Source organism: Danaus plexippus, chromosome 30 (genome assembly GCF_018135715.1).
Source record: "Danaus plexippus chromosome 30, MEX_DaPlex, whole genome shotgun sequence".
Taxonomy (NCBI): domain Eukaryota; kingdom Metazoa; phylum Arthropoda; class Insecta; order Lepidoptera; family Nymphalidae; genus Danaus; species Danaus plexippus.
This window is the reverse complement of record NC_083557.1, coordinates 2858669-2879661: the sequence shown is the minus strand read 5'-3', so window position 1 is coordinate 2879661 and position 20993 is coordinate 2858669. Positions and strand designations below refer to the sequence as shown.

Sequence of the window (20993 nt, the reverse complement as noted above, 5' to 3'; positions counted from 1 at the left end):
AGAGTGTACCGTGCGAGAGCCGCGGTTTTGTTTACGGCTTCAACAATAATAATATTATATACATATTCAAATAGTCTTTGAAATGTACTCATTGTTCCTTAGTACTTTAATGGCAGAACTTAAATACTCGAGTGTTATCTATATCAGTAATCTGTTAAAATATTACTAACTTATAACGATTCTACGTAATTTCTGCACACAACTGGTTCGAGGGCATTTTTATTTTCATTCATATTAAAAAAAATACACATTCTACATAAATTATTTACCAACAAGGTGCGCGTGTTTAGGGTCTCCACTAAAAATATATATATATATATTTATGTATAATTTATTTATATTAACAATAGCACATGATTTACAAAAAAAAACAATTATAATAATAAATGCACACGTTTGAGAGCATCAACGTACAGACTTGGTTTAAATTATATATATACATTAAATAAAAATAACTTTAAACAGACTCCAAGATGTATATAAAATATTTACACAATCAAATTCTTTGTTTCCGCTTTGGAACCAATAAATATAACAGCCAACGAGACGAGATAATTTTTGTAAATAAAGATTAATGGCTCGATGTTTCAATAGTGAAGCCTACTTTGGCTGTATTTGAATTTTTTTTGTAAACTTTAAGGACACGGTATTAGCCGAGCTCATATAAATGTGATTACATAAAGAATTAATTGTTTTATATCGTAAATTAACTAAAATAAAAATTATAATTTAGAATCTTACCTATGAAAGGTTCCATTATAAATAATACGGAAATCTTTAAAAAACTTAAAACGCACTGTATATAGTTCAAACGCAAAACTTATAGTAATAATGAATATATTTTTCAGTACCAGACGTTCCAATATCTCGTTGGGTACGTGAAAAATACGAGTACCCACCCTTATACATACATAAAATGAGATTCATAGAAAAGATTAATTAAAATTACTACATTGCACGAATACTGAAAACGCTCCGTATGTAGTATGCGAAACGTGTAGTAAAGTTGATACATACAAACATTACCAGTTGTCTAGGAAGTCGTAGCCTGTCTTGGGTAATGTCTCCGTGAGGGTGTCTGTTGATGGGAAATCTGATGAAGAAGCCTGACTCGAGGATAGCAGACCACGGTTCTCCTCAGACAGATCTGGAACATTGGATATAAATAATATACAGACGAAACCTCTCAGCATTCCATGGATTCATCGTGCGGGTGCCGGGTCTATGATGCAGGGAGAGGAGCTTCAACAGTGCCTGGGACTTGCGACCCAGGCGTAGGTTTAAGGGGTCCCTATCTAATGCGCGTTAAACACTCACCTCCACCGTCCAAGCTCCTCTCTCTACCTAACCCAATTTCAAACAAACCTACCAGAGCTGCCTTCTAAGTACGCTCTAAGAATGAATTGATATTAGTTCTGGACAGGCCCAAGTCTTTTAGTGCTATTTAAGTAACTTAAGGAATAAGCTTTTTTCTAGAGTACAATTTGTTTAGACGTATCAACCCCGAGCAAGACAATAAGTTTAAAATATCTAAAGCTAATATAAACATGTTGTGCCTCCACACTTTTTCTATATTTTCAAAGATACGAAACGTATATTTGCAGACAATTATTATCTCAACAATTGTTCCAACTCTTAATGTTTACTATATAATCGGACTTTGCTTCATTTTTGCAATTTACAAGAAAATGTTTGAGAATTTCTCGTTATTTAAGTTAATTTTAAATAATACAGAGCGATTGAACAATTTTCAAATGTGTTAGTTACATAAAGAATCCCACGTTATAACGTTGAAAACGTACAAAAAATAAAAAAAAATAAACCGCTTTAGAAATTAAATCCTATAGAAAAAATAACAACACACAGTTAACTATAAAGTAAACTGAGCTTAGTACGCGTTATATATCTTTTCATCAACACCTAAAGTTTAATCGTTACCCACACTAAAAGTGTAACGTAAATAGAATCGCAGGGTTCCAAAGTTCACCTAGTACGCGTTTCACGGATGTTGTTCCGAGAGTCTAAACATTAGAATTGAGCATAGTTATTTTTAATTGTTTAGTTAACGCGTTACGGAAAGTTTCATAACGAATAAATAAACAGTTTACGTTACTTCTTATACACAAACCAAAGTAAATATAGCCATGAAAATAGTACGCTTCAAGCTACACACTAGTTTTATCACGCGACTCGTTCTTGGGTTGTGTGTTGGAACAATTATTCCGAGTATAAGTATTAGTCACAAAACATCATTAAAATCGGTTCAGTACTTTTATGGAGTGTGATTAACAAACACACATACAAATAATCTCATTTAATTCTGAATTTACGAATTTATATACCTAATTTTGTTATGTGAAATCTCAAAAACAGATTGATTTATATATATATATATATATGTCTGTTTAGTTCAATTAAAACTAGAAGTAATCCAATTTTAGTAATTCTCAATTTAAAGACACGCATCGAAGAGAAATCATAGGAATAAGTTATTCCAATGCTATTGTATTAGCTTTTATGTACATATAGTTGTATAATAATCTGTAGGTATCACAATAGGTATTATGATTTAACAACATAATAATATTATAGAAGGAAGGTTTACGATCTATGTTATTTAGTATACACTAACTATAAACTGACTTAGATATATATATATATATATATATATATATTCTGTTAGTAATGTCTGTCTTTATAGCCATAAAAATGAAAAGCTGTATATATTTTGAACAAACTATTACTATCTGATAGTCAAGTAAAATGATATATATATGATATATAATTGGCAATAATGGAAAGTGTAGGATGAGATCCTTTTAATACTTAATCATATAAAAAATGCTCATGCCACGTGAATCACGGTAATATTTTATATATATGAGTTTTTAGGATGTACAGACGTGTGTTGCCCATTAAAAAAAATACTAAACAGATTATGATTAAACTCAACAGTATCATAGCTCAGACATCAGACGAGGACAGACGCTGGAATATATCCCTTCATGTGACGTATTTCTCACAGAACCGAGTCACAACAGATGGATCTTGTATCACAAGACTTCATATGCCACATACTATAGATGTTGTTGTCAGTTGGTACATACACACAATGTCTTTATACAAATACACTTTAGTCTCTAAGCACTAATTATTTATTAAATTATTATATACAAAAGCAATAATATTAACAAGAAAAGCCCTGGACTTTTGTTAACTTAATTATCATGATTATGTCTTCCTTAGCTTGTGATAAACAAAAAAAAATTTTTTTTTTCAAGCAAAACATTAAATAATGTAATTAAATATATATATAAATATATAAATATATATTTAATCGGTATTCAACTATTTAATAAGTTCCCATAATTGACTTAGCATTATTTTAATGGGAATTATTAAAATACATTAGGGAATATTTCATAGTATTACTGAATGTAAAACAAAATAACACTCACCGTTACTAGATCTGGCGACACTATTCCGATAGTCCTTATCAAATTTACATTCATTGGACGGACTCTTGAAATTGGTTCTAAAGAAGTTCTCAGATGATGCAACAATCTGTGTTACCGGCAAGGACGGCACCAGGCATTCTCTCTCCTCGTCCTTAGTTTTGAAATTACCTATAAATTTACTTATGAAACCCGTTTGTGATACTTCTCGGTCATCTTTTTTATCTTTATATGTACTTTTTAATACGTCGTGAGATTTGAGAGCGTTTTTCAGTTCGTTCACGACTTTTGAATGAGAGAGAGCAAGCTCGGTCATGATCGGTGGTGGTGATGTGCATTTCACCTCTTTCGTAACTCTGTGCTCGCTTAAAATGCACAGATTTAACTGACTCTTGGTTTGGTAGAGGAATGGAGCGGAGTGTTCATCTCGATAAGATGTGTTTTCATCTTGAATTATTTTTAATCCATGCTCGCGACCAAAGAAAGACATTAAATTGTCCTTCTGCACCGGTGGATCGTTTATATCGAAGTCTAGGGAGTCTAATATAGCATACTTATTAGCTATGTCTGGATTTATTATAGATTCGTTTATTATTTCCGCCTGAAAAGATAATTAAAATAAATTCTCATAGAGTGAGTCATAATTGTAAATAAATGTAATGTTGTCGTCTAAACTCGTGAATCGGAATGTTTCGTTACTTAAAAATTAGCTTTCTTTATTGTATTAACTATTTTATATTTATGTGAGTCTGCGGAAATATATGCAAAATATGAATTTTTAAATATATATTTTGTTATTTATTAATAATACAGCGCACATTAAACTTAAAATGTCCCACATTAATTAGAATACCTTTTCTTTTTCCGTAAGCGTATTCCAGATATTTTCGTAAGCGTTTTTAGTCTCCGTTATATCTTCGTAAATTTTAGAAGCCAGTGGGTTCATGGTACGAAAATACTCATCAGCTACAGCGCTTAACGCCATAATTGCACAAAAATATAACTATTTCACTCAGAATATTTGATTATTGATACGATAATCATGTAATTACATATAACTAATTGCGATTACAAATAGGAAATGCACAACCGATTACGTTCACGTCAAAATACATAATTGTGAAATAATCGAATAAATGACCAATTAAGTATGAAATAATTACATTCAAAACGTTACTTTGCAAAACGTTCCGTTCTTCCCGAATCTATTTTTTCATTCTATGAATCCATCAAAATAAACATGCTCGTAAAAAATATATTATTATATAATATATTTGTATCATTAGGTTCTAATGATTATTAAAATATTTGAAATAATCAAATGATTTGAATGTGTTAACACGTAATACATCTTAAAAATATATCATTCGTCAATAATAAAAATGTAAGATTTAAGAAAGTTTTAAAACACTAAGTTATGAAATCGTGATAATAATCAAAATATTAAAAAACCTCTTTTATTATTCAAAATAATGTTTTGAAATAAAATATAGAGTAAAACTAAAACATTGTCCGAGGCAGGCGTTTCCAGTCACCATATTTTACAGAAGATGTCAAAATCAAAATGGTTAATACAGTGGTGTTTATTTTGAGTTATTATAATATATAATAAATAGTTAAATGTAAAATTCAGTAAATAGTTAAGATGTTACATAATACGGGAACATTTGATCAGAATGATGTGCCAATTAAACAAAACAATTTATCGTCTGAAGATAGAATTATATCTAGTAACAATATTATGTCCAAAAGTGATCAATCAGGACAAATACACTTCAGTGTTCCGTACCAAGTGAACCTAGGATTGACTCCATATAACCATGGATTTGAAGTGAGTGCACAGCGTTTTCAAAACAATGGTCTCCCATTGAATTTGAATGTACAGAATAATTCAGTTTTAACCAAAAATTATCCACAAGTGTTTACAAAAGCGTATCACAAACAAATGGATATAGATTATAATTACTTAAATAGCTATAAGCAACCTAATTACGATGTTAATCATGTAAACACACCCGGCATGGCGCTAAGTTTACGTAAACACAATGAAGATACAAAAACAAGTGATATTAAACCACAGAGTGATATATTAACAAAAATTAGTCAAGAATCTAGTTATAAAATTGAAGTAGATTTATCAAGAAAACCTGTAAATAATGTAAATACAGATAGTATCACAGATTTAAGTAATAAATTGCTTAGAGATGATTCCAGAAAAAGGTTAGCGAATACAGTCAAGATCATAGAAAATATTATATCACATCCGTCAAACTCGAGGAAGATTAAATTGGAACATAACATTAAAACCGAAAACTATGAAGACTTGTCGGAAACATCGGACACAGATTTTGTTATAAGTGAATCTGATTATAATGATGCAGATGATAAGAGGGGCATGAGCAAATCTTACAAACCAGGAATAAACAGTCTCGACACACTATGCAGTACAGTGAAAACCGAGAATTGGTTGTGTGATGATGATAAGGCATCTAACAAAGACATACAAGAGACTTCTACTAGAACGGTTGTGGTGCCGTCTATACTAAATATAGAGCAGATCAATCCATTCCTAAAGGACACACACGGGGTGCAGAGCGATGAGACCAAAAATTATGACATCATCGGAGCCGAGAGCAGCATAAATGTTGCGAAGGAAATTATTAAAAAAGGTACTCGACATTTCATTCGTTGGAAGTATAAATTTTTTATTGACATCAAAATTAGTTTTTAAGTAGTAAAAGAATGGGACATAATTTGAACAACGGCCGTTTTATTACATATATAAAAATTCTAATTTTGGTATATTTTCAAAAGTTAAATAAATCTGGAATAAGTAGATAATTTAATTTTAAATGTATACACATAAATGCCTTAGATATCAAATGATAATTTTCTTATTATAAGTTGATAATTTTTTTAGTTGTATTATTGAAAATATATGTATTTATATCAACTTTATTAGACATAAAACAACATATTAGTTTAAGCCAATCTTCTCAAAAACTTCTCTCTCTCTTAGTTAGTGGCGTTTTCTTATAGATTTCTCCAATGTAATGAGATCTAAGATTTTCGCGAGTATGCATTTAAACGAAACTAGTGTTATTCGGATTTACTACGCGGATTTTATTATTTAAAAACTACGTAATCCCGATGTTTCGGTTACTTAGACAACTGACAGACACTCACATCTCGTCTGCCCGTGATCACGGTTGCTGCAAAGTAACCGAAACGTCGTGATTATGTAGTTTTTAAATAATAAAATCCTCGTAGTAAATCCGAATAACACTAGTTTCTCCAATGTGTCAATATTATACTGAACAATGTAACAAGGGATTTTTGTATGAACAAAGTCACGAATAGCTTCTCATTTCTCTTCTTCTTCTCTTACTTAAATACAGCTTTTAAGTTAAAACAGGTTCCGTTTTAAAACTCAAATATATATTTGCGAAGTAAAACACTCAATATCAACGATTTAATTTTATGTAGCTGTAAACAAGACGCCTTCTCTTCAGGTGCCTCACTAATAGCGACGTACTTTGAATGCCCGCACTGCAAGCTCTTCTTCAACAATCCAAAGAGGTTCATAATACATACAAAGTGGCATACGTTCGGATACATAACCGAAAAGAAATTGAGGTCGCAAAAGGAGAAGATAGTTAAGCCTAGAAGCAGGAAGTACAAAGTTAGCGGAAGTGACGACAATACCGAGGAAGGTATCATACCTTGCACCGATTGCAAGAGAACGTTCAGCAGTACACCGAGTTTGATGAATCATAGACGGAAGTAAGTCATTAGTGTTCAAAAAAACTATATTAAACAAACTGATTTACTATATATTTTATGATATTTTTAGTTAATAACACCGACCAAGTATAACTTATACACAGCGGACATATATGCATCAGCCAACTTCAAATATCAAGGAATTTTCCCTTGTATTTTATCTAGTTATATCTTAAATGTTGTTCAAGTCAAGTCAATTGAAACTCTGACCTTGAGGGAATTTACCTAAGACACCTTATTCAGGAAATATTGTCAAACATATTAGTATTCCTTTGGAATAAAACTAAAATTTTGATTTTTTAGGTATATAATACTATTTGGGTGTCAGAGTGTTTTAGTTTGAGATAGCTATTTTCTGTGAATGCAAGCTATTTCAACAAAATATAATGTAATTCAGTCGATACATCTATCCTAATGAGTCTGTAATACTCATTCTCAGATATCACCCGACACGTCTAAGAGAATGCAAGATCTGTGGTAAGACGATGGTGGGCCTGGCAGCTCTGAGAGCCCATGTAACTACTCACACAACAGAATCTAGGTTCCAATGCGAAGATTGCCCAAAATGGTTCAAATATGCCCACTCGTTGGCCAAACATAGAGATACACATCTGGTACGGTGCCCTCATTTAACAAGTTTAGGTTAATGAACCTATTTCTGGTTTGTTTCATGATGGGATTGTTACTGCAAATTTTTAATAATACTTACATATATACTAAAAATTCCGTCTCAGATTAATTTTTTTGTAAAAGCATAGACTAAAGATTTTTTTTTTGATATTAAAGATTTGTGTTTCATTAGTGTATACTGTGACTAATATTTGTGTTCCAGGAGAAAACCGAGGAATGTCCTCAATGCCCAAAAAAGTTTGGCTCGACGGCCCTGCTTAATGTACACATGAAGACCCACGAGAGGGTGCTCCGGGGAGCTACATTCAGATGTACCTACTGTGGGAAGGGATTCTTCGAAAGTTACAGTCTTCAGGTTAGTCTGTTAAATAGTATTTATTGATGATGAAGTTGTAGAAAAGTCCTTCATTATAGTGTAAATTTGATTGTGTATTTCTAAGAAGCTATCAACTTGTTGGTATCCCAGAGACAGTGCTAAGTTTTCTATGAACACTATTGTACGATCTCTTTAATGACTTGTATCCCGCCTGAACCTTGGAATTTTGGTGACCTGGTACCTGGACCGAGGAAAGTAAGCCGTGCATACTCTTATGATACATGAGAGCGTAGCTTCCTCACGGTATCTTATGGCATATATGAGACGAAACCTCTCATCATCCCGGACTCACCGCGCGGGCGCCGGGTCCATCGTTGAAGCTGTTAAATTTTATTATATTCATAAGTCAATCCCGGATCGTGTCTCCTCCATTCTACACGACACTGGCAGAATATACTGTGCAAGTCTTTGCACAGATGAAGGCCGTATTTTTTTAATTCTAGTAACAAACGAAATATTAAGAAGACATAAAACTCAGATTTGTATAAACTATAAAGCGGTGGTCTATAATAAAGATCACGTCCAAATAATTTACGATAATTGTTACAGAAGTGAAGTAAAATAGATTTAATCTTTTATTTCCCAGGCTCACGAACGAACACACAGGAATGAAAGGCCGTTTGTGTGCGAGATATGTAACACAAGTTTCGGCACAAACAGCAGTCTCAAGCGGCATCTCAAAGTTGTTAGTATAGACTTATTCTAGACCAGTCTAGACTTACAATATTAGAAAATCAACAAGTCCATAATAAAATCAGATATATATAAACATAACCAAGTCCGTTCCCATTTAATACTTAGCTATCAAGTCATATTAGTTTCTTTGAGGATTTACTAATATTTTATTTATGATATATGATTTCCATTTTTCTAAAGTAAGGAGTTTCTTGAAACATATATATTATATAGGGTTAATCAGTATTAATTACTATATATATATATATATAATTTTTTTTTTCTAGTCTCACAGCACATCAAAGCCATTTGAATGCACAACCTGTCACCGATCATTTGTGTCTGAGAACATCAGGGACAGGCATTTCATCAGATACCACGGGGACCCAGAAGAGTTCAAATTCATGTGCAAATTGTGCCCGTGTAAATATTTAAATGCTAGGGAGTTGAGAAGGCATATATATAAAGTACATCCCAAGCCTAAGATTAAGGTGGAGGTGGGCAGTGACTGAGTCAGTTCACCAGGCTGATGTATAGGTATTGGATTAGAGATCTACCCACCACGCCATTTAATCGGTTATGTGGAACATATCTTAGATATAAAATAAGTTTTTTTATTATATCTTCATTATCGGATGAAAGTTTTCATTGATAGTAGTCTATGTAAAAGTTTAGTATTCGAACCCTGGACTTCTAAGTGATGATGACTAACCACTGAGCCATAGTGTCATTGAGAAAATGCAAAATTTTCATAATAATACGTTTTAAGGTTAAGTAATTTTTAATTCATTGATAATATATGTGTATAGATTTTTGTCTGTAAATCGTTGTTGTGGATTTTTTCACACTACATGTATTATGTATATAATAATAATAAAAAAAAAATCTACCAAAATATATTAAAGAATTTAAAAGTAAAAATTTTTTGTACATACATTTACCTGTATATCAAAAAAAACTTCTCGTATTTATTAAAAATAATAACGTACCTTAATTCATTAGGTTAAAATCTGAACGTGTTTTATGTATGTCTTAGAAAAATGTTATTTATAATAAATTTAATTGAAACTACGATAAGAATTTACCAAAACTGTAAAATATGTTGCGAAAGAATAAAATTTTAAAAACATATATTCACATTGTTTATTATTGATTGGGACTCCACCCACCATACTAGTTAAGAACAGATTTGTGGGTCACATAGAAAACTTCACACCATTCCATGGGCTCACCGTGAGGGTACCAGGTCCATCGTTGCAGGGAGAGGAGGTTCAATAGTGCCTGGGACTTGCGACCCAGGTGTAGGTTTAAGGGGCCCCTATGTATGACACGTGAAACGCTCACCTCTACCAAGCTCCTCTCTCTACCTAACCAAATTTGAAACAAACCTACTCGTTCTGCCTTTGAAGTATGCTCTAATAGTAAATTAATGTTCAAATGACCTTCATCTGGATACCTTAAGTCTGTTACCCCTTAAGCCAGTATTATCACAGCGCCACTTAACATTTTATTTGGTTACATAAAGAAATTTTAAATCAACAACATCAACATAAATTTTCATTGTTTATTCTTAATCATATCTTATAAACTAAATTTAACAAATCCAAAACAAAATCACACGCGTGTCAGTACGATAGATGAGTAGAGTTAGTAACTAACCCAGATATAAATATATAAGTGGAACGCTGGTAAAATGACGGTAATTATTAAGTAAATGACTGAGATGATTATATGTATGTGATAATTAAACGAAAAAAAAATATCTTCAAATCACCAGACAAGGAATTATAACCTGATAAATCTTGCTAGCTAACAATATATTGTTTACATTTTTTATCTTGTTTCGTTGTCCGTACTGTTGTGTTATTTATACCGAGTTTTTATATAATATATATATCAAACTATCTGGCATTTTTCACTTTTTTTTTTATCGTGCCGTATATGATGCGGAATATATCTTAATTGACATCCTGTTAATGAAGAATGTTACAAAATATATTTTTAAATTATTTAGTTGATTATCATGCTGAAGGTTTGATGAATTCAGCCGGGCAAATTAATCAACTATTGCTACAATTTTGTCTGTTTACGAATAATTTGTACATGTGAACAATCATTTTAAATCATCCTCTGTTTTATATTCACCAGGTTTACACTAAATTTTGTATTATTTTGTCTAACTTTTGAGATTTTTTTTTTTCTAAATGTTAACACATCTTACACTTCACTTAAACAGCCTATGAGTTTGAAGACTTAAAGAGTTCTTTAGAATCACAAAAGTACAAATCGATGGACAATGGATATAGTGTAAACCCAGCTTTAATTATATACATATGGTTTGAACAATCTCGAGCATACACCGAGTAGGCTTTAAAATATACTGAATCATACATCTGAGGGGAGATGTATTTTGTTTTTTAATTAACTATATTTATTATACCCACAGACTATATTATAGTTTCATTCATAACTTAACTGAAAATAATGAAGTAAAATAAAAATATTATCAGATGTTATATGACGAAATGTAGTCACATTTTCAAATGTACAATAGTCCTGGTGCTAATAATTTCCAAGTACACTTTTACCTATTTTAATTTATATGCCCAAAATCCACCCAAAACATCAATGCTCAATCACTTTGGCCGGCCGCTTGGCGGAGAAGTACATAGATTTTCTCCTTAATCCAATCCTTATTATATGGTGCATACGTGTTTGTTGACTTTTGGTACACTAGACAACTTAAATCTGCGAGCTGAAATTTTTTTTATAACAATTTTTAATGATTATATTCGAAAAATAATGCCAGTTAAAAATATAGAAAATTATATGAAATATTGAGTTGTACGTATCATTATGAAGTTTTAACAATATAATTTGAAAATTAATGACAAAACGATAAAACTATTTATTTCAGCGCCTTAACGTTATAAATGTTATAATAGCAAAATAAATTATTAGAGTAAGAATTTTAGATACTTTTTAGCGTCTTAATCTAAACTTTGTAAATATGTCACACCGAATTTAGCACTACGTAAAACTAATATTTCGAATTTGGCTAACCTGATCAACGAAATCAAACAATTGTGATATATCGTATGTTATCGTAGGAGTTGTAGGATTCCGCCTTTTCAAATGCTCTTCATATATCTTACAAACTCCCTCCATACAATCATTAACACTTTCGTAGTCCGAGTACGTCCTCGTTTCAGGCTTCGGACCCGGCTGCACCAACAAAATTGTGTGGGACTGAAAATATAACCCTATTTAGCGCCATTTTTCTGACATATTATATTAATATTTTTTGCTAATTAATCACCATTTTTAATTAAACGATAAAGTTTTATCTTTGTAAATTAACTTAAATGTAGTAATAATAACGAAATAGCAGAAATTCGAGAAATATCTATTGCTTGTAGTCGATTGACTTGAGTCTTGACCGCTCTTCAGATGCACTGTTCAGTAACGCTTGCGTTCAGAAACTAATTTATTGTATTTTAAGTAACATATTTTAAAACCTTTTTAAAAGATCTGTTCATAGCACTATTTATTATTTTATTTACAAAGATTAATTAAAAATAAGTTATATGAATAAAAAATTATTATGTAAAATAAATAAATAGAAAAACTCATACAATTTTTAAAGGTTAACTTCAATAACTTTCTCGATTCCAACGATTTATGATAAATATTAAGGCAATAAGGCGATTTATATTGCGTACTTCCTTTTTCTGATTTTGACAAATTTATAATTGTGTAGGTACTTATAGTCTTTAGATTGACTTTGACATAAACTACTTGAAAGTTGAAATCTTATTTGTATTTTTGTTATATTTAGTTTTCGCGGTATTTTATTGCGAGTTAAGACTATAATCCTTTTAATAATATGGATCACGAGGATAATATAGATGTTTTCGTTCATAAGTTACAAAATCGTAAGGGTGCATCGTTTTCTGTGTACCGTGAAAGCGGAAGCAATTCCAAGGATTATGACGAATTGAGAGTGGGAGATGTTTTGAAAACAATTTCGAAACAAATAATGACTATCAAAAATTCTGATCGTCTTAACCAAGATGTGCGAAAAAATATTACTTTATCTAGTCATAAGAAATGTGGATTCATACCTCTTGCTTCAATTCAAGCGGAGACAGTGAGACAATTAATTAATTACCATTAATTATTAAATAAGCTTATTTGTTTATAATAATGTAATAATTTGCTGTAATGGAGGCATTACAAAGAAAACTGTCCCTAGTTTAGAAATATTTAATTTCTTTATAATCCCTATAAATAATTATATATATATATTAATTTTGCGACTTTTCTCAACTGTAATACTCTTTTAAGTAATATAACATATTTTCGACCAACATTGAAATTTTATGTTATTTTCTCCTTCCAGTCGATGAACACTGAAAACAATTTTGATTCACAGTGCAGTATGGACACTCAATTGATTGATTTTGTTAGAAAAGCTGAAGCTATGATACAAGAAGAAAATGATAGAGAAAAAAATAAATTGACATCTCCCAGAGATGTGGCTAGTGAGAAAGAAAGAATAGTTTTGATGGACAACACAAAACAATATATGCCAGAACAGCATAAGGTACTAAATATTACAGAAGAAAGACAGTGCGGAGGAAAAATAAATGATAAATGCTGTGAGGTCGGAAATAAGGAAGATAGTAATGACATCACAGATTTACATAACAAATCTAACTCAGGTGATAAATTGGAAGCACCCACAAGTCCTATATTGAGCTCGTCGAGATCTACGTCCAAGCCCTTAGTATGTATGTTGGAAGAATTTGACAATTTCGAAAAGCTAGCTGTGCCTGTATTAAGGAAATTTACAGATTTCAACGAAGCAAAACGTGCTATCCACACACAGGTGAAAGCTAAAAACTTTGCCATCCAAAGTCATTCGGAATCAGTTAAATATGATCGTGACAAGGGTATTCAAAATGTACTCGGTGCCACTCGCAATGCTGTCAATCAAGCTGATGATTGCATGCAAGTCGGTGATGATATACGGACACAGTATAGTTTTGATGTCAAAGTTACCAATGAAGACAAAATGCTGTTCGATAGTGATGATGAAATAGATGTCTTGCCGTTGACTTGTGCATTAGAAACATATGACGAACCTGGACTCCTCGACAAAACTCTATATGTTGGTTTCCAAACAGCCAGCAATAGGTCCATACAAATTCTGGCTGACTCTTTCAATAAGGCGAGATGTATTTTTGATGATGTCAGCCGAAAAGTCGCTGACAAATCGGTGACTGAACTAGTTCAGGATATAGACAGGAAATGTCCAGATGGATGTCATTCCACAGTGAATATCAAAGATAAATATAGATTGAATAATCTGCGAGACACGTCAGATAATCCTAGAGGGATTGTCGAAGAATTTTGCAAGAAAGAGGATATTATTGAGATAGTTGATGAGAAATCAGTTGCGTGTGGAACTGCTCATAATAACGCAGAATATATAGACGAACAGTTAATAAAGGAATTTGATGTGAGTGTAGTTTGCGATAGTGATGTATTCGATAATAAAAAAATAGTAAGCGATACACAAAATAGCGATAAAATGTGTATTGAATCGGGATTGAAAAACGATGAAAATGACGTTATTAATATAAGTTCTGAAGAACACAATATAGCTCACACAAAAAGCTCTTCGACAAAATGTCGCGGTTTATTAATTGAAAATAGAGAAACGAAAGTTAATAATTTTGTTGGATTCAGGACCGCGAGTGATAAAAAGATTGCAGTATCAGATGAGGCTGTCATAAAGACGAGAAACGTTTTTGACAATATCGACGATCTCGAACTTAGTGGATATAGATCAACAAAAGAATGCAACGAACCAAAATCTGTTGAAAAATTTACAAAAAACAAACCAAATTTACACAATTCCAAAAATACTGAAGTTACGAAAGATGTTTTTCGTAACAATAAATCCATAGACACAGAAAGGTTCAGAGGTTTTCGCACTGCGAGCAACAAAAATGTGTATATATCGAAAAGTGCTTTGGAAAAATCCAAAAAAATCTTCGAAGATATTGGAGAAAATGAAGACGGATTTAGAACTGATGATACAAAGAAACATGATGAGGATATGGAAAGAAATAAAATGTTTAATAAAATTGCACCATCAGACAATGGATACAAAACTCAAACTACAATGCAAGGCTTCATAACAGCTAGCAAGAAACCAGTGACTATATCAGAAGAAGCTCTAAGTAGATGTAAGAAAATTTTTCACGATATTTCATACGGAGATGGGATACAAAATACGTCCTATTCTCAGGACAACAAGGTTCAAAATATATGTAAAGTAAAATCTGATAATATAACTATAGAAAAAGTAGAACATCGTCTAAAAAGGAAAGAAAGTTTGTCGAAATCAGAAACTATTGAGAATTCATCGGTTGTAGGAATTCAAAATGCGAATAATTTGAAGATATCAAAAGACGAAGGCATGAGAAGTAAGATATCGGACAATATCAATTATAAAAATAAAGAAAATTTGTGTATACAAACCTCTTTCGTTGGATTCCAAACTGCGAGTAATAAAAAAGTAAAAATATCTGAAGAAGCCCTCATTAAGAGTAAGGAATTATTTCGGAGCTTGGACGAGGATGGTGATCATACAGCCACAAAGAAGTTTAAAGTCAATGAAGGTTTTATAGGCTTTCAGACGGCAAACAAGAAACCCGTCAAAGTATCGGAAGAGGCTTTAGCGAAAAGCAAAAAGATTTTTGAAGATATAGATTTGAATAAGGCAGAAAGTGGATTTGATCCCAACGTTCTGATAAGCAACAAACAAGCAAAAATATCAGAAGCTGGTTTTGAAAGTGGAGAGAAGCCCCAAAGCTGTGACCAAGAACTTAAAAATCATATAAAATCCAAATTAAAAACCAATTCCATTATAAAAAATAATCCAAAAGATACAAAAGATAATAAACCTAATGATAAAGATAAAGATATAACTCAGTTCGAGCTGAATATAGACGATCTTTTGAATACAGAGGTTATTAAGAATTTTGACGAATCCCTACACATGGAGGAAATAGTAAAAGATACTCCGAAGTCGAAGAGATCTGGCAGCCCAATACTGTCTTGTCCTAGAGCCAAGAAGAAAAAGTTCGAACCCCCGAGGAGCATTAATAGAAACATCATAAATAACGTAGAAGTTCCAAAGACCACACACTCATACAAATTCAGAGACTCCTATAAGAGAACGAAAATATATAAATTAAAAGATCTCAAGAAGAATCGCATAACATCCAGAGACATAGATATTTATATTCTGAAGTATTCCTTCGATAATCTACTCGAATTCCGTTTTCGTGATCAGCGAAATGACATTGACAGTGACGTGTGGGGCACAGACAAAATAAAGGAATATTTCACAGACAACGTAAACATTAAGATCGTACCGGAAGGCTGGGTGGAGAACCACATGAGACTGATCATATGGAAACTCCTTTGTTACGAAACCTTCTTCGGGGAGTCCATGAGGAACGTGTGTTCAGTTAAAAATGTTCTGGAACAGCTGAAATACAGATACGACAAGGAGTTGTATAACGTTGAGAGACCGGCGTTGAGGAGAATATTGGAGAGAGACGATCTCTCCACTAAGATGATGGTTCTCTGTGTCGCTAGTATTCACGAAGCCGGCGTTAGTGTTCGTAGGTATGAAAGAACTGATATAGGTTTAATGTTTATTTCTGAAGTGAAACTTCTAATACGACATTTGCAAGGTTGCGTTAAACATTCAACGCTCGTGAGGGGAGATAGAAAGAGACGGAGCGAGAGTGAACGGGTGGGCGCTAGTGAATTGTAAGCAATGTTCATAAAGTCTGTCTTAAAGAAGGATACGAGTTCACTAAAAATCTATTTCTGCTCGTTCCTCTTTCGTTTCCACATAAGGAAGTTTCACTTCTTCCGCGCGGAGGGACACCACGCACTATTTTTTAATTAGTTTATGCTTTTGTATCTGTACTTATTCATTTTTTTTTTAATTTCGAGTGGATAGTGCTTGACTGACATTCCACTTGTTGTAAGATGGAAATGAGGTCGTGTACCTCACTAGGTGGTACCTCACTACCTCACTATCAGCCTATTCACGCTTGCAATAATTTTTTGCGTATTTTCCAACTTTTCGAAATGTTGTGTCATTTCAGTGTTACCAATGACAGCAAAAACGTGGAACTGTTACTTACGGACGGTTGGTATTGTTTAAAGGCGTGTGTAGACAGAATGATAGAAAAACTTATCGTCGATAGGAAAATAGTTGTTGGTATGAAACTAGCGATCCATGGAGCGGAATTGTTGAATTGTGACCAAGGGATGTCTCCCTGGGAGGTAAATACTTTAATAAATGCCAAGATAATAATGTTTATCCGGCAAAAATATAATTTATTTCACATCTTTAACATTTTTTATAAGAAAGATTAGATTTTTATAAGAAATTAGTGGAAAAAAAATGTTTTAGATCTTTCTTTTAATGTTATGTCGTCTTTTAAGTCACAGTAAACTATTTCCAGAATTACCTTAAATTTAAATTAACTAATAATAGATTAGATATATATATTTTTTAAATATCCGTCTCTTATATAACGAGTGGCTGGGTTGTAATCATATCGGTTACCATGAAAACCGCACAACGACTTATTCCAATGTGATATCATGTGATTTAATGTCATTCTGTGATTATACTCAAATACAGACGTTATGTCGTCCAGGATATAAATTCCGTGCGTCTCAAGTTGTCCGGAAATTCAACGAAACGCGCGCGTTGGGACGCCCGCCTCGGTTTCCATGGCAACGCCGCCATGTTGACTCCGCTGTCAGCTGCCAGGCTGGATGGCGGGAAAGTGTCGAAGCTGAGAGTGTTCGTGACTAGAGTGTATCCGACCTTGTATGTCGAGAAATTTGAAGATGGCAGTACCGGTGAGTTTAATGTTTTTAAAACACTGTCTAGAATCGAGTAAAGTATTATTTTTCGATAATTTAATGTTTGCTTTTATCTATGTCACGACGGTTGAGTTTGGTGTGCAAAAATTTAGAAATATTTAAAAGCCTTTTTCACAAAGATTTTATGAAGTCTTTATAGGACAAAACAAAATGTTTTACATCTATATATTAATATATATGCAGTAATATTTGTTGCCAGTAACTCGTTCTGAACGCCTGGAACTCCTGCACCAGATGAAATATGAAGCAGAGAAACAGATGCAGATGGAGAAACTTTATGAAGAAGTGGAGAAGATGATTGAAACGGTGATTATTTGAATTTAACTGCTTTAATCATATTAAATTAGCACTTTTTTTATAATGAAAAATAAACTTATTCTAAATATCAACTAAAAGGCATATATATATATAAATGCATATTTTCTAGGAATCTCAAGATTCAGAACAATTAACACAGAACTACAATCTTGAAACCGGCTCCCAAATAGCAAAGCTGATGATGAAGAACCAAGACCCATCAGAGTTGAAGGTGACACTACAATATAGTCTGTGATGAACGGAAATTATAATAAAATTAATATTTAATGATAAATATAATATACAGGCTAAGGTAATGGCTAATAATAGCTTCATACACTCAACACAGACAGATTAAGACATATTTTATTTCCTTCACAAACATATATTGTTTTTATTTAAATTTTTCTGGTATTTATGATTGTTAAATTTTTATAAGTTTTTTTTTTTTATTTCTCTACGTTTAAAAGCAATGATATAATTTATCATGATAACTCATTTTATTACTGTATTATATAATAAAATAAATATCATATAATTTTGATTGAATGATTCTCATTATAATAACTTTTTATATAATCAGTATTGAAAAATAATATATATTCATAATCTCTCTCTCTCTCTGTCTATATATATATATATATACGGTTCTCAGGCTACCCTCACATCAAGTCAAGTGCAACGACTAAATGAACACACACATAGACAGAAGGAGGCTTTGATACAGAAAATACAAGACAAAGTCAAGGATCTGATGAAGAAGAGAGGAATCAATGTGTCCAGGAGTGTGGTGCCCTTAATGAAGATACGGGTAGCTGACCTACGAGATGATGTTACTACAGGTGACATTTTAACGCTTCGTGACGTACATAAACTGACGTAACGTGACGTGACATGACACGATATTTGACATAACGTCATGACAAGTTACAAACGATTTTTAATATATGTATATTTTTTTATTTATATTTTGATGTAAGGAAAATTAGCACACATATAGCACTAAATATCACTAGTGTCTTAAAGAAATAAGATTTAATTTAAAGCTAGAAGGTCGTAAAATTTCGTCAAAATCGTCACGTTACATTTAAATCACGAACAAACGTATACAAAGCGCAGAGACAATGTCAACATAAGTGCAAATGTCGCCCTACCTACAAATTATCTAGAATTCTGATTGATTTATTTTTCAGCTCTTATAACAATATGGCGACCGAACGAATCGCTACATGAAGTGATCAGAGAGGGCGCTTGGATCGATGTCTATAATGCCGTACCTACATCGATTCGGTAAGAACATATATATTCGTTTCTGCCCGCGACTTCCTCCGCGCGAACATCAGAGTAGCGTTCAGAGAGTATTGTATAGTCTGTTAAAACAATACATATAGGGACCTAAGTCGATACCTTTTGATTTTAAATATCCTAGACACAGACAGCGCCATCTGCCGGGATGATGTGAAAATCTAAACCATCTGCGGCGACACACGAAGGCGTACAATAAAAAAACATCAGTCCAACCGCTTAGGAATTCAGTGACATTCCAACGTACAGTAGAATTATATATATATATATATATATGTTGATTTATTTATTGAGATTTTTCGTATTTGGATGATCTGATTATAATGTGTTTAATAAATATATTCTATTATTTCAGATATTCTGAGATCCAGATATCAGCGGGGCGGCAATCGATGTTCTGTAAGTCGAAATACAAAGAGACAGACAGAGAAACGATATTAAAACATACATTAGAAAGGAAATGTTACAATATAAAGGATTTACAGAGTTCAAAGACCTCGCCGTACAACGAAATAGACACATTCGGCGCAATATTCCTCATAGAGCCAGAGAATTTTGACAGTAACAAACAATTATTCCAAAATATATATATAAGTGGGATAAATAAAGATATTATATCTATAAATTTCTGGGGTGGCATCAAAAAATTTGGCTACGAAAACATACTGAATGTTGGAAATGTCGTTGCCTGTGTTAATATACAAAAGAGGGCTGGCAACACCAAAAGCATACCTCAGTATAGGGCCACAGAATTATCTTACTTCACAAAAACGCCGAAATACGACTCACTGAAAACATATTTGACAGATTTTCTAAAGAAATACAACAAAATGGACGGTGTAAAGTTCGTGCGGGACTGTGTAGCGTTGAAAAACAATTACAGTAACATAAACAACGACGTGTCGCCGCTTAGACACTGCAGTGAACTTAATCTATCGAGAAACAAAATGTTTCTAGACTCGCCACTGACAAGGAATTCAAATCTAAATATCACAGGTTCGGCCCTGGAGCCGGGATCTAGTGAAGAAACAATGTTAAGGAAGAAGAAAGAAAGCGAACGGAGAATCGATAAATTAAAAAAATACGGCGAACCGCCGCCATTAAATCAAATACATATCAGGAATAGAGCCCATATCACGCCGTACAAAAGCCCGCTAATTTCTAATGACGTTTCAATACGCGTTGCCAACATTGATAATGATGTTGCCAGCAATAAAATATCTAGTCCAGTTTTAAATAAAACCTTCGTTAAAATTAATCCTGTTAAACTAAATTTTAATGTGGATAATAACGAAGAACCAGAAAGTCCGCCTTTAAGTTTAGACACTTCTTGATTATTTTAGAAACATTGTTGTATCGTTGAACCATTTTTTATTTTATATTTGTTTACTTCTGTTATATAATATAAGATTTAATAAAGATTTTTTTTAAACATAAATTATTTCTTTTATCTACATACATGTTTTATTTCTCCTCTCCAT

General features: G+C 32.5%; 4 protein-coding genes across 5 annotated transcripts; 2 read left to right on the top strand and 2 right to left on the bottom strand.

Annotated features, from left to right (window-relative positions):
* Positions 1-201: 201 nt before the first annotated feature.
* On the bottom strand, positions 202-4610 carry LOC116776546 (uncharacterized protein C1orf198 homolog). Its single transcript, XM_032669747.2, has 3 exons — positions 4309-4610; positions 3459-4056; positions 202-1147 (listed from the first exon to the last, which is right to left on the bottom strand). Exons 1-3 carry the CDS (start codon positions 4438-4440, stop codon positions 1023-1025), a joined length of 855 nt encoding a protein of 284 aa, XP_032525638.1. The 5' UTR covers positions 4441-4610; the 3' UTR covers positions 202-1022.
* A 200-nt stretch (positions 4611-4810) lies between these two features.
* Positions 4811-10050, top strand: LOC116776545 (zinc finger protein 16-like). Its single transcript, XM_032669746.2, has 6 exons — positions 4811-6124; positions 6968-7238; positions 7678-7852; positions 8071-8223; positions 8831-8929; positions 9207-10050. The coding sequence occupies exons 1-6, from the start codon at positions 5101-5103 to the stop codon at positions 9429-9431; spliced, it is 1947 nt and encodes a 648-aa protein (XP_032525637.2). The 5' UTR covers positions 4811-5100; the 3' UTR covers positions 9432-10050.
* Positions 10051-10469: 419 nt separating this feature from the next.
* Positions 10470-12389, bottom strand: LOC116776655 (enhancer of rudimentary homolog). Its single transcript, XM_032669901.2, has 3 exons — positions 12239-12389; positions 11983-12168; positions 10470-11674 (listed from the first exon to the last, which is right to left on the bottom strand). Exons 1-3 carry the CDS (start codon positions 12239-12241, stop codon positions 11552-11554), a joined length of 312 nt encoding a protein of 103 aa, XP_032525792.1. The 5' UTR covers positions 12242-12389; the 3' UTR covers positions 10470-11551.
* Positions 12390-12702: 313 nt separating this feature from the next.
* On the top strand, positions 12703-20966 carry LOC116776590 (breast cancer type 2 susceptibility protein homolog). 2 transcript variants are annotated; one of them, XM_061525556.1, is made up of 9 exons: positions 12703-13069; positions 13355-16626; positions 17118-17298; positions 17679-17886; positions 18110-18216; positions 18338-18439; positions 18863-19049; positions 19401-19497; positions 19868-20966. In XM_061525556.1, the coding sequence occupies exons 1-9, from the start codon at positions 12806-12808 to the stop codon at positions 20844-20846; spliced, it is 5397 nt and encodes a 1798-aa protein (XP_061381540.1). In that variant the 5' UTR covers positions 12703-12805; the 3' UTR covers positions 20847-20966. The 2 variants fall into 2 exon arrangements, with proteins under 2 accessions (XP_061381540.1, XP_032525708.2); XM_032669817.2 differs by having other exon boundaries at positions 13322-16626.
* The last annotated feature ends 27 nt before the right edge of the window (positions 20967-20993 follow it).